Source organism: Pectinophora gossypiella, chromosome 14 (assembly GCF_024362695.1).
Source record: "Pectinophora gossypiella chromosome 14, ilPecGoss1.1, whole genome shotgun sequence".
In the NCBI taxonomy this organism is placed as follows: domain Eukaryota; kingdom Metazoa; phylum Arthropoda; class Insecta; order Lepidoptera; family Gelechiidae; genus Pectinophora; species Pectinophora gossypiella.
This window is the reverse complement of record NC_065417.1, coordinates 4988527-5006137: the sequence shown is the minus strand read 5'-3', so window position 1 is coordinate 5006137 and position 17611 is coordinate 4988527. Positions and strand designations below refer to the sequence as shown.

Sequence of the window (17611 nt, the reverse complement as noted above, 5' to 3'; positions counted from 1 at the left end):
CAGCGCTTTCGTATTTCCCCGAAAGCGGTGTTAATACGCGCCATTTTTTTCTGTTTCGTGCCGAACTATAATTTTCTATTCTATTCTATTCTATTCTAGTAGGAACAGACTCGCGAGTTATCCACTGCACAGTGAACTACTTAATTCTGTGACTGGGAAAATCAACATTTGACTTGACTCCGTTCTCTCGACTGTATAAGTAGATAGTGCATGTACATATTTTTTTAAGAGACGTTGCTGTGAACTATGTTGAGCGTATTTTGAGAAATGAATTAATTTGTGAATATTTATGTCCTCCAGCATATTTTTTTTGCTTGGATTATTGAAAACTGCTTATATCTTCACACCTTAGGTAACTTTTAAATTACATTGTGCACTTGAATGCTAATTTTTGAACTGCTTTTTGGAAGGATCTCAAAGTACATTTTCTGTTTTTTTTTTCAAGAACGTCCAAGGCCCTGTGTCGAGGATTTTCTTGCAGCTACTTTTTCTCGGCTATACAGGTTTTGAGAAGCAGTAGTTTTTTTGAATACTTAACACGTTCGGTTTGTAAAAATTGACGATTCGATTGCCTACTGAATAAAGATATTTTTGAATTTGTACCTGAGTACAAGTAATAAGAATTTCATATGTAATAACATCACAAACTTGTTTTACTTACTTAGATATACCGCTTCACTAGAGCGTAGTGGTAATAGTGCTAATTCCTGTACAGTACATTCCGGTTAGGGACGGTACCTACTGAAAAGTATCGGCGTCCGAAGGACGTAATATACGATCCCGACGACCCGATTACTCTACCAATAGAGGCAGCCAATCAGCTCGCGACACCAAACACTTCAGGACCCTGATACCGACCCCGCCGGCGTGGTCGACGATTTCCCTCATTCAGCGCTTATCGCTATCGACCCACTAGGGTCGATTAATTCTTTCAAATATTTTTCCTCTCAGACGACGCCCTGAGCCGAGGTTCGCGCCCAACTGGGCACCCTCAGGCCTGTTGTCTTAAACGTTGTACCGGGTGAGAGCCTTCAGCGCTCCCCATTTGTCCGGCCAAGTAGTTAATGCCATCTGCGGCAAATCTACAATAAGTCACGTCAAAAAAAATATGTAGACACCATCTAATTTTATTTTAAGTTATACCTAACATTTTTTTATGTGTTGAAAAAAGAAAGGAACGTCGATTACCCGAATTTTATGGAACACACGTTAATTTTGGAGTGAAATTTTAAAACAACAAACAACAAACCCCTTCCAAAATTTTATATTGGCAATAATCCGATAGTTTTACGCTGACAGCACACGTCGAATGGGTTGCATATGAGCAAGATGCCTATTTTATTCGCCCGGGTTATTCATTCATTTTAAAATCCAATCATCCGACCCTTTCCTTTTTCGGCGGTTCAGAATATAACTTAAAATAAAATTAGGATGTGTCTGCAGGAATCGGGGCCAATAATTAAATATAGGTAAAGTTAAATATAGGTACTTTTTTAGATAATATTTAGAAAAGTTAAAATGTTCTAAGTGTTACCCGATCGACAAAGACATGTAAACGGTTGCATTTCATGTTCCATCATTAAAATTTTATTTTTGTTGTACAACTTGTAGGTATCAAATATTGCGAGCGTTCCTTTTATAGAATCCTTTTGAATGTTACAAACAGAACTTGACTTTCTTCGCAATGTTTCATATCACTATTCTTGACAGTTAAGTGTAAGTAAGTACACTTGTAAGTATTTTGTAGTGATGTAACAATGGAAATAGAATGGCACAAAAATGCAATAAACAATTCCGAGATACATTGGTACATACATAGTACCTAGTATATAGAACCTAAGTATATTCACTAGGTACCTATAGGTATGCGACGTAGGAATTTACTAGATAGTAGATACTAAGGTAAACGCGTGTCTTTAACAAACACATAACCCTACTTTTTGCTTCGTCACAATCGAGTAAAATACTAACAGCTAAAACATAAAAAATATACAAATAAATTTAATTAAATAATTACTTTAAATAATAATAATAAAAACAAATAACAATAAAAAAATAAAAATGTTTTTTATTTTTATATTTTATTTTTCATTTAATTTTTGTTAGCTTTGAAACATTTGTTTAATAAACAGTAAGTATGTAAGTAAGTACCCCCTCCGGTTAATTGAGGGGAGGCCTGTACCCAGCAGTGGGACGTATATAGGCAGTTTATGAGTATGTAGGTAAGTAAAATCACTGGCCGAAAAGGTTATTAAATCGATTCGTTGTCAAGTTGCAAGCACATACATTTTGTATACACACATACAGAAGTGCCTGTTACACAGGAAATTATGCTTAACTATGCGATTAGAAAGTTAAGTTTTGCTTGAAGTAATATAGTTTTCTTTTCATTTAAAGCGAATATGAAGAGGCTGTTGATCTAAAAAGAGCCAATTATATATAAATATGCAAGTATTGATGGTAAATGTCATATTTTTGTTGATAAAGCAAAACCTTATTAATTTGATGGACGATAAATATGACATTTACTAAAATGTTGGCAGCTTTGTTTTTTGTACCGGAATGTTGGTATAAGTAATTCTTGCAGTGCAAGCGAAAATTGATCTTAATTGATCGTAAGAATAGGCTTAAAAACACTACATCATCCTCTAATTACCGACCGATTGCATTGGCCCCGATCATCGCGAGACTACTGGAAAAAAGTATACATGCCGTTACTGAGAAGCACATAAAAAGCTGCGATTATCAGATGGGCTTCAAGAACGAAGTTTCAACCTCTACAGCCATATATGTGGTTAAACAAGTGGTTAGCTACTACAAAGCCAACGGAACCTCAGTTATTGCTTGCTACCTCGACCTCAGCAAAGCATTTGATCGCGTCTCTCATCCACTGCTATGGGTCAAACTACGTGAGCGCGGCATGCCGGAACCCTTTGTTAAAGTGCTCGAGCGCTGGCACCAACAGCAAAGCAACGAGGTGCGATGGAACGGAGTATATTCTAAATCGGAAAGACTACACTGTGGAGTGAGGCAGGGCGGATCCAGCTCGCCGCAGTACTTCAACCTGTACATGGATAAATTAAGTGAACTACTGGAACAGTCAGGGGTTGGCTGCCACATGAATGGTAAATGTCTGAATCACATTAGCTACGCCGACGACATGGTCCTGCTGGCACCGTCCATTGAGGCAATGCGTCGCCTGCTGCATATATGTGAGATGTATGCTGCCACGCACAATATGCATTACAATACTGAGAAATCGGTTTGTATGTTATTCAAATCAAAAAATACACCGTCCCGTATGCCTCCACTGTACCTGAATGGCCAGACACTACAGAGAGTCGAAGAAGTCAAATACCTGGGACATATAATGACATCCGATCTATGCGACGTGAAAGACATGGAAAGACAGCGGAGGGCGCTTAGTGTGAAGGGGTAAACCTGTCAAACGGGTGCTCTTTGCCGCCTACTGCACCAACCTATATACCGCGGAGCTATGGTACAATTATACCAAGCGAGCGTATCACGAAATCCGCGTTCAGTATAATAACGCGTGGCGCGCGCTGCACCGCCTACCGCGCTGGTGCAGCGCCTCCGAGATGTTCGCCGCCGGGAGGGTGCCGGCCTGGGCGGCGTTGCTGCGGCGGACGGCCGCCGGCGCCGAGGCAAGGGTCTTCGCGTCCACCAACACCGTCGTGTGCGCCGCGCGCCGATGGCTCGCGAGCCCCATCCACGCCGAGTGGCGGCGCTTGCATTGTGTAGGGGGCCGGTGATGGCATGTGTATGCGGTGCGTGTGTGACTGTGTTTGTGTGTATGTGATCAGTGTATTAGATTAAATTGAAAAATAATTAATTGTATTACTATATTTAATTTAATTCATTATAACTTAATTTGATCGCTATTGTAATTGATATGGGCACTGTCTGGAATAAAGAATTTTTATTTTATTTTTTATTTATTTTAAGGTGACGAACACTTTCATTCCCTCAATGTACCTGTCAAATCTATTCTAATAATGAAATAATGGGCCCAACCGGTTTACTTTTTATCCTAGAAAAGTACTTACCATTATTTGTTTCAGAAAACTAATCGTACTTTTCACACAAATAATAAAATTATAGAGTTACTTATTAGAAAAGTTAGAAAGACATCGAGAAAATTATACGAATATTGTATAACATATGGCGTTTATACCGTTGGAAACCATAAGATGTTTTAATTAATTACAAAATTACGTTGCGAGTGCCACTTTGTCAAATTGGGTTAGATATACTTACTCACAAATTAATACGAGTTAAATGTAAATAGGCTTGTGGTTACGTGATCTTTTTGATCCAACAATTAGGTTAGGTTAAAATGTAGGTATAAGTATACCTACTTTTCAGAAAATCTGTAAACCTACCTACCTACATATTATATAGCTATATTTTGCGTATAAACAGTAAGTACCTATATCCGTATTCAGTTGTCAAGCCAAACCAGGCGACGTGGAAAGTGTGACAATGACCCCCCTCTCCATCCGCCCCTTGCTGTATTATATAATATTAAATATCTCCTATACTCAAAGGTCGCCTGAAAGAGATTGCTACTTAGCAATAAGGCCGGCTATTGCACTCTTTCCATTTGTCTTTTGTTTTACTTTGCCCGTGTGAGCAATAACGCATTTGTTATGTTACGTTATGCATTTCTATCAAGACAACATTCTTCAAAACTTCAGTATCAAAAGTGATGACAAAGTTCCTTTTAATGTGGAATATCAATTAACGTTAATGTTATGTGATAAATAAACCTATTGGATCAAATGAAAAGCGCCAAATACGGAAGACTCGACCGAAACCCTTCTATAACTACACACTCAATTCGTCAGGCCAGCTTTATTGTGTGCCGTGTGACCGGACCTTCAACACATCAGAGCCCACCACAACAACGACCCGGGATAGATATTTAGGAGTCGCCGTCGCCGGATACGGTTTGGATGACATGATGATGATGATGATGATCAAAAGTGATGACAAAGTTCCTTTAGATGCGGAATATCAATTCAGTTGGAATAAATCGCGACGCGCGCGATTTATGTCTCTGATACCTTATAACGCTGTCCAGCCCTCTGAGGCTTACAAGCGTGAGTGTATGCGTAATGGTAAAGCCAAAGCTCAAAACCCGTCAAAACTACTTTTGAACGCGAAAATCAGTTTCACTGGTTTTGTCTAAGGGCATTGGTAAAAACCATGTGTCGGCCTGATTTTTACTGTCAAAAGTGGTTTTCACCGGTTATAAGGTTTGGCTGTAACATATTATACATGTATAATTAATGCGCAGTACATTTTAGCGTTGCATAATTACTCATAGCACGCCGTTAATTGATCAATAATAGCGAACTTTGACTTCCACTGCACTATGTTCGAGAAAGTTCGGCGAAACTCGATACTAACATCATTATGGCTAAATGAACTATAAATTATGCGAAATTTGGTACTAACTGCGTTCAGATAGTCTATTATAATAAAACCTTTATTTAAGAACGTTTGCGGATAGTAATTACAACGGATAATGTGTCTGATTCTGGTGAACCTTAATTTTATTTAAGTGTCTTAAAATCGCTGTCGCAACGATCGTTAGGCACCCTACGCATTCAATGGAGGACTTTCCAATCGACGTTCCTCAAACACACGATAGATGGCGTTGTTCACTTTGTGTTAATGTGATGATTACTTATTTTCTCATTTCTGGCGTAATTGTTCAAAAATGTAGTGTAATAGCAGAATCATGTGTAAAACTAGTTGTTGTACTTATTTTCTTTTCTTGTGTTTTTGTCATGTTTTATTTACATGATATGTACGGTCATAAGCAATATAATGTACCCACTTTAGGACTCTAACGCACTAACATATTTGACATTTAGTGAGACTTACAGTTCAATTTGTCAGAAAAGTTAATGTGACATGGTTGCTCATGACTGTACATGTACGTAATATGTATTCACTTAATAGACTAAGTAGATATACATTCACAAGTATTAGGAATGAAGTAGTTAGTCTTCATTATGCCAGCACGGCTGGTACCCATGCACAGGCAGATAACCCGGAGATTAGTCTGTTGACGGTTTCTAATCAACCAACCGTTTACGGTTGTTACTTGCTATCTCGCTACTACTTCTCATCGGTATGGATAGATATATACCAGAGTGCAAACTCTGTTCATACTGGCCTCGCCTTTTTACCACCAATCACTTTAAATTTCAAATTCTCTTCCATTCTACAATTCCAGAAATCAGAATCATTTATTCAACGTAATTATCATGGATAAACTAGTTGAAGGTCAATGTAATTTTTTTTGAATTTACGTCATTTCGCAAGGTGTTATGGCTGAGGAGAAGAAATGACAAGAAACTGCAACAGCAACACATCTTTTCAATCAATGAGGGTACATTACAAGTTATTTAATAACTAGAGGAATACATTCAATACCAGACATTTTTATCATTTAGGTAATCATTAATCTTATAATAAGCTTTTTTACATAAAGTAAGCTTCACGTGAGCTTTAAATTTATTCTCTAAAAAGATGAATTTAATTTATTTAATCTAGAATTTTGAACACCAATTTTATTTTTATTCCTTGTATTGTAAGTATGCCTTTCACAGTTTCTCGGAAGGAGAGATACATTTTTACGTACATACAAAATATTTTCATAAATATATTGACTTGCGACCGTCAGTATATTTATTTCTTTAAACAGCTCCTTCCTTTTATTCTTCACTGGCGCATTACATCCGCGACCTTGCTAAGAGTAACATCTATATTGCTTAACTGCGGCCGTGTCCACTATCTTTATCTGTGATCTAGTATGTAGTCGTTACTTGAGCCATGTCAGGGGCGTTTGATGGCTCAATAATAACCCTGATACCAGAGCTGATGAGGTTGGTATTCCACCTTACAACCTACACATTAAGAAGAAGAAAAGAAGACTGTGATCTACGTATCCATTGCATTTTATTTTCGTTATATTGTATTTTATATATTGTAGTTCAACTGTGACTTATGTTCCTGTTTTTGAATTCTTCTTCTATCGTGTGGGTTTTAAGGTGAATTACCAACCTCATCAACCCTGGTGTCAGGGTTACTATTGAGCCGCCAAAGGCACCTGACATGGCTCATGTAACGACTACTTACTTACATCAGTAAGTAGTAACCGGGACCAACGGCTTAACGTGCCTTCCGAAGCAAGGATCGTTTTACTTTTTGAACAATCAGGTGATCAGCCTGTAATGTCCTAACTAAATTAGGGATCACAAAGTGATTTTTGTGATATGTCCCCACCGGGATTCGAACCCGGGACTTCCGGATCGTGAGCCCAACGCTCAACCACTGGACCACGGAGGCCGTTTTTGAAATGCCAATTACATATTCTAGAATAAACTGTTTACTGCTGGACTCCTGTTTTCATTTGTATACTACTCTGCTGGCACTTCGGGACTCCGGGCGTCCACCTCCACCCGTTGTGCCACGTGCCACGTGCCAGATACATCGTCACTGGAAAGGCAAAATTACATAAGCGCCAAAATATCCTAAAATAGTAGTCCATCTTATGATATCTATTGCTAGACATAGACATAAAAAACAACGTAAACTTACGTTGATGTCGTCTAAATTGGATAAATGGGTAAAAAGTTATCATAAAAAACGAATAAAATAATTGAAACGTCTTTTTCTTGAAATGCCATTTTGGCGCTTACGTAATTTTGCCTTTTCAATGACGACATGTACCCTATGGCACTTTAGTATAGAGATGCGTCACCTAACCAATACTATGTAGATATATTTTCTTAGTTAAGTAGATATAAAATGACGGGAGGCGCCGCCGCTTCATACTGCGGTACCGGACTTGCACTAATGAGTTGTTCGTTAATCTCAAGTGCAGTTTTCACCCAGTTATTGGCTCGAGCATTATAGACGGTGATTCGGCTAACCACATATCACGTTGGTCTTACAGAGAGCTAGGTCGGGCCTGGTGCTCAGTTCATTTTATGATGGATGATCTCAATTGGGATATGATGATGAGCTTCTTCTTCTTTCGTGTCGATGACAAGTCGAACAACGTATTTTATAATTTATGCAAAACATACACATAATGTCCCCGACTCGTGCAGACACCTCCTAATTTTATTTTAAGTTACACCTGTCATTCTCTTATCCATCGAAAAGGAAAGGGACGGATGATTGACAACGGGCGAATGAAATAGGTATTACAACACGTTTGACATGTGCTGTCAACTTAATTCTATCGGGTTTATTGAACAATATAAAATTTTGGGACGGTTTTTTTTAATTTCTGTCTAAAATTGACGTGTATTGAGACTGACGATTGCCTGTCCCTTTCTTTTTGGCGGATAAGAAAATTACAAGTATGACTTAAAATAAAATTAGATGGTGTTTATTGGAAACAGCACCAATGATTATATTGTATGGTTAGCTTATGTCATGTTAATATAGTACTGACCGGAATTATGTTTTATAATTCCCTACTGAGGAGCTCGGTGGCGCAGCGGTAAACGCGCTCGGTCCGCGATTGTTGAAGTTAAGCAACTTTAAAAACAAAAAAAAACACAACAAAAAAGTTTTCATCTAAAGCTCCTCCGTGCTTCGCAAGGCACGTTAAGCCGTTGGTCCCGGCTGCATTAGCAGTCGTTAATAACCACCAATCCGCACTGGGCCCGAGTGGTGGTTTAAGGCCCGATCTCCCTATCCATCCATAGGGAAAGCCCGTGCCCCAGCAGTGGGGACGTTAATGGGCTGGTGATGATTATGATGGTTCCATAAACTAAATTATCCCTTAAAAACACTATGTTATTTTCTCCTAAAAATTAAATTATTAGTTAATAGTAATTTCTAGTCCCGAAATTTTTGATAAGGGTTGCATAGACGACTATTTCTGGTCGCGACATGAAAATGCTTCTTTATAAAATTAAAAGAACCTATTTATTACCTTGCCGTTATGAGGCGTTTTTCTAACATTTTAAAAACTACTAGCTACACTTCAATATTTTTACTCAAAGTAAAAAGTAAAAAGGCTTTTGAAAATTCAGCGAGCATGTATTAACGATTTGTAAAAAAAATAATGTGATTATCTTTTTTCTGTTTTGTTTGTATTTTTTTCTGTATACTTGTTGTTTTCAACAGTGGTCCAGTTGTCTAGTGGTTAGAGGGTTAGGCTCACGATCTGGAGGTCCGGGTTCAATTCCCGATGAGGACATAGTCGAAATCACTTTGTGAGACTGTCATTTGTTTGGTAAGGACTTTTCAGGCTTAAATGCTGTCCGAAAAAGTAAGATGATTCCGTGTTTCGGAGGGCACGTTAAGCCGTTGGTCCCGGCTATTAGCCGTAAAAACACCTCCACCAACCCGCAGTGGAGCAGCGTGGTGGAGTATGCTCCATACCCACTCCGGTTTTTTTTTAATTTATTTATATCATTAAAGTATTACATAGTTAGGTAAACCACTGATACCGTTAAACCACAATATGGTTAATTGAGGGGAGGCCTGTGCCCAGCAGTGGGACGTATAGGCTGTTTATGTACTTGTTGTTTTATACACTGCCTACCCCTTCGAGGATACAGGCGTCGGGAAAGGGATTCATCCCTCCGGACTCGTGGTCACACCAGGTTGTCACACCAGTACATGTTTACACACATTTTAGTGTTTTTTTTTTTAATATTTTTAGTTCCATACTTTGGTTACGGAAAATTCCACGTGATACTAACTCAGACTCACGGTCTGAATCATCCCCCTCAGTATTCAGTACGGTCTTGAGTACTAAAGTACACTTTGATACCATGTCACATTAACTTTTTTGACAAATTAAGTAAGTCTCATTAAATGTCAAATATGGTAGTGCGACAGGGTTCTAAAGACATGATATTACTCATGACTGTACGATATCACTAACATAAAGAAACGTTTAATATAACATACGAGCTTATCGTAATATTGTTGTATTGACGATAAGCTTGGTGGCGCAGCGGTAAACGCGCTCGGTCTGCGATTGTTGAAGTTAAGCAACTTTCGCAAAGGCCGGTCATAGGATGGGTGACCGCAAAAAAATGTTTTCATCTCGAGCTCCTCCGTGCTTCATTAGCAGTCGTTAATAACCATCAATCCGCACTGGGCCCGCGTGATGGTTTACGGCCCGATCTCCCTATTCATCCATAGGGAAGGCCCGTGCCCCAGCAGTGGGGACGTTAATGGGCTGATGATGATCATTGTTATATTAAAGATGAGTTAATTCGGTTTGTCATTTTTAAGATTCGATCTTCTTACTGCGTATACGTATCGGCATCTCACAGTAATCGGGTTTACAGAATAATAAATCGCAAGATAAATACAATGACGATGTAGTTCGCAGTCGATAAACAAAGTGTTGAGTGGTGACGAGGCATACGTGCTCGCATGAAGCCCTAAGCCCTTTAATCTCACGCCATACGGAGATAGATCGCATTATCGGCTCGACTGTACTTGTATTTTCTTCACATTATATTTGTAGAGTCACAGTGTGCTCAAAGTCTAGTTATTTTTGTTGTATAATTAATATATTACGACATGCTTGGGGCGTAAATAATCTGAACACATTCTGTATTCCATATTATACAAGGTGTTAGTGACATCGTCACGAAAAATTAAGGGATGACTCAAACCATGGTTCTGAGTTAGTCATGCGGAATTTTCCATCGCAAACTTATAGAACTGAAAATAATTTGAAAAACACTAATGTTTCATTTTCTGTTTTTATCTCTTTAACGTATATTTCACTATAAATAGCCTAGCTTCTCTTGCTTAAAGGACATCTGCAAGTGGGCGTATTATACTGCATTAGCTCGTATAGAGTTCATAAAACAAAGCAAGCTCCATTAACTCTACTTTGACGCAAAGTTGCTGGAATGTGTGAATTTCAAACTGCAAGGTGAAGTATGTACTTAAATACTTTCTAACGAATAAAGTGACACCTTTTGTAGTTTAGTGGAAGGACGTAATATAAGGTTCTTATGACTGGATTACTCTAGCTATAGAGGCCGCCAATCAGTTCGCGACAACAAAATATACACCTCACGGCGCACAGTGGGTCGGATTTTGAAAAAAGGACTATTCCTATAATTTGATTTAATTGTTTATCCCAACACCCGTAATTACATAAAACTACCAGAAAATAAGGAAAAAAGTACCAAAGTTCAAACCTTTATTTTTAAAAATTGGACATTTGTCTTTATCTGATTTTTTATCCAAGTCATGGAAAAACACCCACAAAATAGAGTATAAGTCATTACAAGACGGGATCTGTGCCCTACTTGGAGAATCAGCGAAACATAGGTGACGCTCCATAGTAAAAAAACACATTTTTCGTTATAACTTTCTGAGTTTTCGTTTAATCAAAAAAGCTTCAGTAGTAATGTTGATTGTGTTGATAATCTTTATCGAATGGCATCGGTAAAAACTTCGAAATCTCTAAGGTCCTTTTTTCAAAATCCGGCCCACTGTGCGGCGTGGTCGACGATTTCCCTCATTCGACGGTTATCGCTATCGGCTCTCTAGGGTCGATTCATTCTTTCAAATATAATCCTCTCAGGAGGAAAGCTGTGTACTATATCCCAATCAGGGTAGTCAGAGGTACATCCATCGCAAGATGAACTACGTACCTTCACCTAACCGAGCTTTATGTTAGACCAACATGAGAGCCGTCTATAATAGTCGAGCCAACTGTGTTACTGAAAACTGCACTGAAGGTAAATTAATAACTCTTTGGTGCAAGTCAAGGTGTAACTATCAATTATAGATACCACTGCCGCAGAGGTCGTGTTCTTCGAACGAATGAATGTAAAGTACTTACTAAAATGACATACTATAAAAAAGTGTCTCACATTCGCCAAGGAGTTTTTATAAAATAGCGCCCGAACCGTATTGAAGATACATTTTAAATTATGTAGGAAGTATAAGTCCGTTCCCTTCTGGGGTTCCTTCTAATGTAGATGTTATGGATGTTCAAATAAAGTGCAATATCGGTTGAACAGTGTCGTTACACGCCGTTGCTTGTGACAATATGCGCCGCGGACACTTTTTTACAGGGATTGGTTGTCTATTGGAGGTCTATATCTAAAAGGTTCTTTCCCATTGTTCCCAGCAATGAACATCTCAATGCAACTGGCGGTAGTGGTGGCGGCAGCGTGCCTGTGCCTGTCGGACGCGGCGCCCGACGGCCGACTCGTGCGCAAGCAGCAGCGGCCCACGCGCGGATTCAAGAATGTAGAGATGATGACTGCGCGCGGTTTCGGCAAGCGCGACCAACCGTCCACTAGAACCGAACGTAAGTATATTTAAACAATGTTATTACAAAACAAAGTCTAAGAAGAACTAGGTTTAAAGTAATAATCCGCGCCACGAAAGAAGACGACGGATTTTAATAATACTAATTGACAAGTCATAACAATTCTATGCAGAATCTGTGACAGTAGCGCCGCGGATGCTGGACATCTTTGGTGGCACGGACTATATTTTAAACCTTGTTTATTTTTCACTCTTCATATGGCAATAATATTGAAAGAATTTTAAATGTAAATATTTCAAAAATAGTACGTTTATGCTTGATTCACACAGAGCCGGGACTAACGGGCTGGAGCAGGGTACTTTGTCTGAAATGTCATACAACATCCCGCGTTCCGGCCGTTTCTCTGTCTTTACCAGCTCTGTATGCAACAAGCATTAGGAGGACATCCTAAGAAACATTTTAGTGATCAGTTTTACTACAAAACGATAGCATAAACGGTGGACAGCAAAGCTAAATTGAACCCTATTGTCAAACATTTTGATATAACTTCGCTAAAACATATGCTAAACTGTGTGGTAAAACCTGTATTGAGATACTTACTTAAAATCAACTTGTCTTCTCCTTATCGTGTGGGTTGTGAGGTGGAATACTAGCCTCATCAACCCTGGTGTCAGGGTTACTATTGAGCCGCCAAAGGCCCCTAACATGGCTCAACTTGAATCAACTTGTAATATTTGTTTACATATTTAGTTTTTCGTCAGCTACATACAAGTGATACTAAAAGCTGGATTGAAAGAGCAAGGCTCTATAAAGATGGATTGGACCAAACTCTTTACAAAATCATAAACTTTTCAACTAAAATGTTTGTTGGGATATTCAATATGAAGTAGAATGTAATTTGCAAATGGCATATTAGATGTTATTTTGTATAGTCGAATGTAAATTGTAAAAATATTGTAAATTTATTTATTTATTTATTTCAAATCGGGAAACAAACAGCTTAAATAACAATTTAAAAATGCAAATAGTTTGTACATTAGCCAATGAAGTCTCCACTTATAACTAATACATGCATCACTGAGAAGTAGACAGAATACATAATGTTAATTGTAAATATAACATAATTATAAGTATTTTCTGCATTGTATATTAGAAACTTTGTAGTTTTAGAATACCTAGTATCAAAATAGGGAAAAGTACCTAAGCATATATCTACGTATACCGACATTTAAAATACAGCACGAAAATACAAGAATTATTTTAATAGTAAATTGAAATTGAAGAGATGGGTGGGCCAACATTGTACTGGATTTGAAGTATAGAGTAAATAGTATGTATTGAAATATAGATTTAAAAAGTCTATTAAATAACAATGACTAAATAATTTAAACACAAAAGCCGACTAAATGATCGTCCTACGTTCATCTTGCGATGGATACACCTCTGATTAGCACAATTTAATCAGAAACTTTGTAAAAAGGTCATTATAAGGATTATTTAGAAGGTATGATTGCACGGGATTTTCTGTCTGGAACCGAATATTAGGCAGCAAAATTACTAAATTGTGTAATATATTTTTTTGTTTTTTCTTTTTAAAAAGAACGTGTAGTGTCCTGTGTCGAGGTTTTTCTTGCAGCTTCTTTTCTCCGGCTGTATACGGGTTTTGAAAAGCTGCAGTAGTTTTAGGCAGATGAGACGTTCCTTATATAAACAAATGACGATTCAAAGTGTAACTATGTTACCTATTGAATAAAGGAAATTTTGAATTTGATTTTGGAACATAGAGGTGGCTTTTTTATGATATGGTGAAAATATAAGTATGAGTGTTTGTTAAAAACTCATTTTCGAGTTGGAAAAGAGAATTACTGTAATAAATTATTTATTACCCTTTTAATAACTGAAAGGTCAATCATAATCCCAGTGTAATTACAAAAAACTGAGGGCAATTTTTAAGTCCATACTTTTAGAAGCACATAAATATAAATACCTCATTTTTGTGAAAAACGGTTGTTTTTAGGTGTATAGGACATTCTGGACGTTTCTAATGTTATCTAAGTACCTACATACCTATATCAAGTATGTAAGATTAATATATACATCTAACAGGGTGTTCACGGTATAGAATGCTATATACAGGGTGTTAGTGACATCGTAAAGAAAACTTTGAGGGATGATTCTGAGTTGATATCAAGTGGAATTTTCCGTCGCAAAAATATGGAACTGAAAATAATTTAAAAAGACAAAATTGTCATGTCTTTTCCGTTCGTTACAATGTGATTAACACCCTATATCTCACACTGCTGGGTACTTGACAAGCCTCCATTCTATCTACCTGAGAGGGTATAATATGGAGCATACTCCACCACGCTGCTCCTTGACGTGTAGTATATCTACTAGTTAGACACTAATTACTTAAGTATCTTAAAAAAAAATTGCGGAAAATAAATTGTCTTGCCGACATCATCAAACCTGACGTACATCATGCACTGACTACATACTTACTTAAATAGTAGTAGAAGTAACTTACGTAAATAGTAGCCGGGACACATTGCACGTGCCTTCCGAAGCACGAATCATCTTACTTCAAAAAAATCGCACTAGGAACCTGTAAGACTCTAAGGAGAAAGGGAGAGCGCATGCGGACCTTCTGTCTCACTTGTAATTGCGCGGTAATACCATAGAATAAGGAATATTACTACATACATAACGGCAACTCTCTGCTCCCCACCAGCGTTTCAGCTAGGTTTACTTCACCCCTCCCCCCGCCCAGGCACACAAAAATTACACGTTATTAATTGCAGTCGATTGTAGAAGAAGAGAGAAAAGGCATTGCAATTTTATACATTAAAAAGTCGTAGTCGTTGGTCCAGTCAAAGGTGAGGCCTCTCAAGTCAGACGCGATGATTGGCAGGCAAGGAGTTTGCTGCGCTCTCTATTTGTCCCGCTCTTAGAAAGTCCCCCCCCCCTGGACACGACCTCCCGAGAAATGTTTGGAAGTCTAAACAGACTCCGTTCACAAGTCGGCCGGAGCAAAGAAAAGCTGTGCAGGTGGGGTTTCACAGATGAAGCAGACCATCAGTGTGAGTGTCTCCACACTCACGCTTCGCAGACCATGTCCCACCTAATCGCATGTCCACTGTGCGCTGAAACCTGCAGGAGGACTTGATGAGCGCTTCCGCCCGCGCTATTGCCGGGGCAGCATTTTTGGCTGATAAAATATAAATTACGTTGTTCGGCTTTTAATCGACACGAAAACAACACTAAAAAGGAAAAAAAAATGTTTTTGGATGTTGCCAACATGCCGTGTGGCAACCTTATAACAATCACGGTCCGGTAACTAGCTCAAAAGTCTCACTCATGAATGTGGAATAACGTGCCCACAGACGGAGAGAAGTCCTATCCGGTACAGACATAGCCTTTTAACTTTATACCACTTTGAAATTCAGTAATTTTGTCCGTACGTTCAGGATATACGGTTGAAATTTTACCAGTCAAGTTTGGACCAGGCAATGAATATCATTAGTGAAGTAACTCGGTGAAGTCTTAGTTCATCTTGCGATGAATGTCCCTCTCAAAATAGCCTCTCAGCCCAATTCAAAATATAGTTGTGAGCTTATGTTGTTATGTTTTCTATAAAACATATCAAAACATATTTCAAGTCAAAAAATGTTTCGGCGTAACGGGCGTTACGTGCTACGCTCCGAATCTACTACGTTCGCTACGTCACATAAGCAAATAAGAAAATAGTCTTGAATCGAATATGTTATTAGTAAACATATGATAATATATCATGACACGTCAGTCCATCACCAAATATTGAAAACTAAAACTTATTCTAAGTAAATATATAAGATTTTCAATTATTTAAACAGTTCTAGAGATACAAGAGATACACATAAAGACATTTAAAAATAAATAAACGTATCCTCTTTAACATAACAAGTAGAGAATGATTAATACGACATTCATCATAGTCGAATTTCTTTCGAAGGTAATTGCCCAGAAAGTTGACAGACAGTTCTCTAACAAAAATTCTCGTTTTCACCCCTGAAAGACCTTTCCAAAACTCCGAAAAATGTATCAGACAATAACTTGATCCGTGCATTTATGTGTAAAATGAGGACGGCATTTGAACGAAGTATTGTAGGTACTTAGTCCTTTCGTGGTTGCTTTATGGTTCAAATTGTCAATCAATATTCTATGGCAATATTTGAACAAACAACCTTATGTTTTCGCTTAAATCACAGCGTATTTTTCACATAAAAAGTTTTAAAATCACTAAAACTTTGGATAAACACCCTTGTTATGAAATATTATTTCAACCCGCGTCACTAACAACCGCCATGTTGATTATTAGTTCTTTTATACAATATTTTGTTATAATAGTTTTGCTTTTTTTGGACTCTCGTGTGCTAGTAAGTAAGAGCATAATGAGGATATAGATTGAAAAATTCGCATTGACAGGATGAGTTCAAGGATAAGGTTAAGACCGGTCATGGCAGATATTCGGCTTAATTTTCTAATTACACAGAGTGTTAGTGACATCGTAACGTAAACATTGAGACATGATTCAGGCTATGATTCTGAGTTGATATCGAGTGGCGGAAAATTCTAACAAAAGACTAAAATTTCCAGTTCGGAAAATGCACTTGATATCAACTCAGAATCATGGTCTGAATCATCCCCTCAGGTTTTGTTACGGTGTCACTAACACCCAGTACACTCGATGCAATTTGCTTTTTTGAATTTAGAACTTGAATGAATAGAATGAATCACGCCAAAGTCGCTGAAATTTGCACAATCTACAACATGCGTTTCCAATTGACATTTATCGACAGCCATAATTTAGATATCTGCGCTAAATTATGGGGATAATTGTAATGAGTCCATATCACTGCAAGTGATAGGTTGACGTGGATTTCCATATGTGTAACATTTAAGCTTGATGAACACGGGGCTGGGAGTGCGGGGCATTCGAACGCGATTTTTTTTGCAATTCGAACATATAATATAACGTGTCCTACCACGCTTGTCTCACTTTCATCATCATCAATTTAAGAGCCACGCATTTTCCATGCTTCTTTTTTAGGGAAAAAATAAGGCAGTGTCTCACTTTACCTGCTCTGAATTTGTATGTCTGATTTACTAAATATGTACTTCCAAATCAGCATGGAGGAGTATGCTTCATACCCCATTGGATTGATGTGGGTAGTCATTTTCCTAACAACACAGTATAGAAATAATTTAAGCGTTATGTGTAAAATTATTCTGTCTGGTCACGTGAACAGACTGCTTTAT

The 17611-nt window shown here is 38.0% G+C and overlaps 2 protein-coding genes across 4 annotated transcripts in view; both read left to right on the top strand.

The window, feature by feature from the left end:
* LOC126372577 (nuclear envelope phosphatase-regulatory subunit 1) overlaps nt 1-17611 on the top strand; it is a 598500-nt gene that overhangs the window by 367249 nt on the left and 213640 nt on the right. The gene's annotated exons all lie outside the window — the stretch shown is intronic.
* The window catches only part of LOC126372564 (allatotropin-like), an 81934-nt gene that overhangs the window by 45247 nt on the left and 19076 nt on the right, over nt 1-17611 (top strand). Inside the window, exon 2 of the mRNA XM_050018390.1 lies at nt 12170-12352. Coding sequence (XP_049874347.1) covers nt 12172-12352 — 181 coding nt within the window. The 5' untranslated portion in view covers nt 12170-12171. The remainder of the gene's footprint in view (nt 1-12169; nt 12353-17611) is intronic.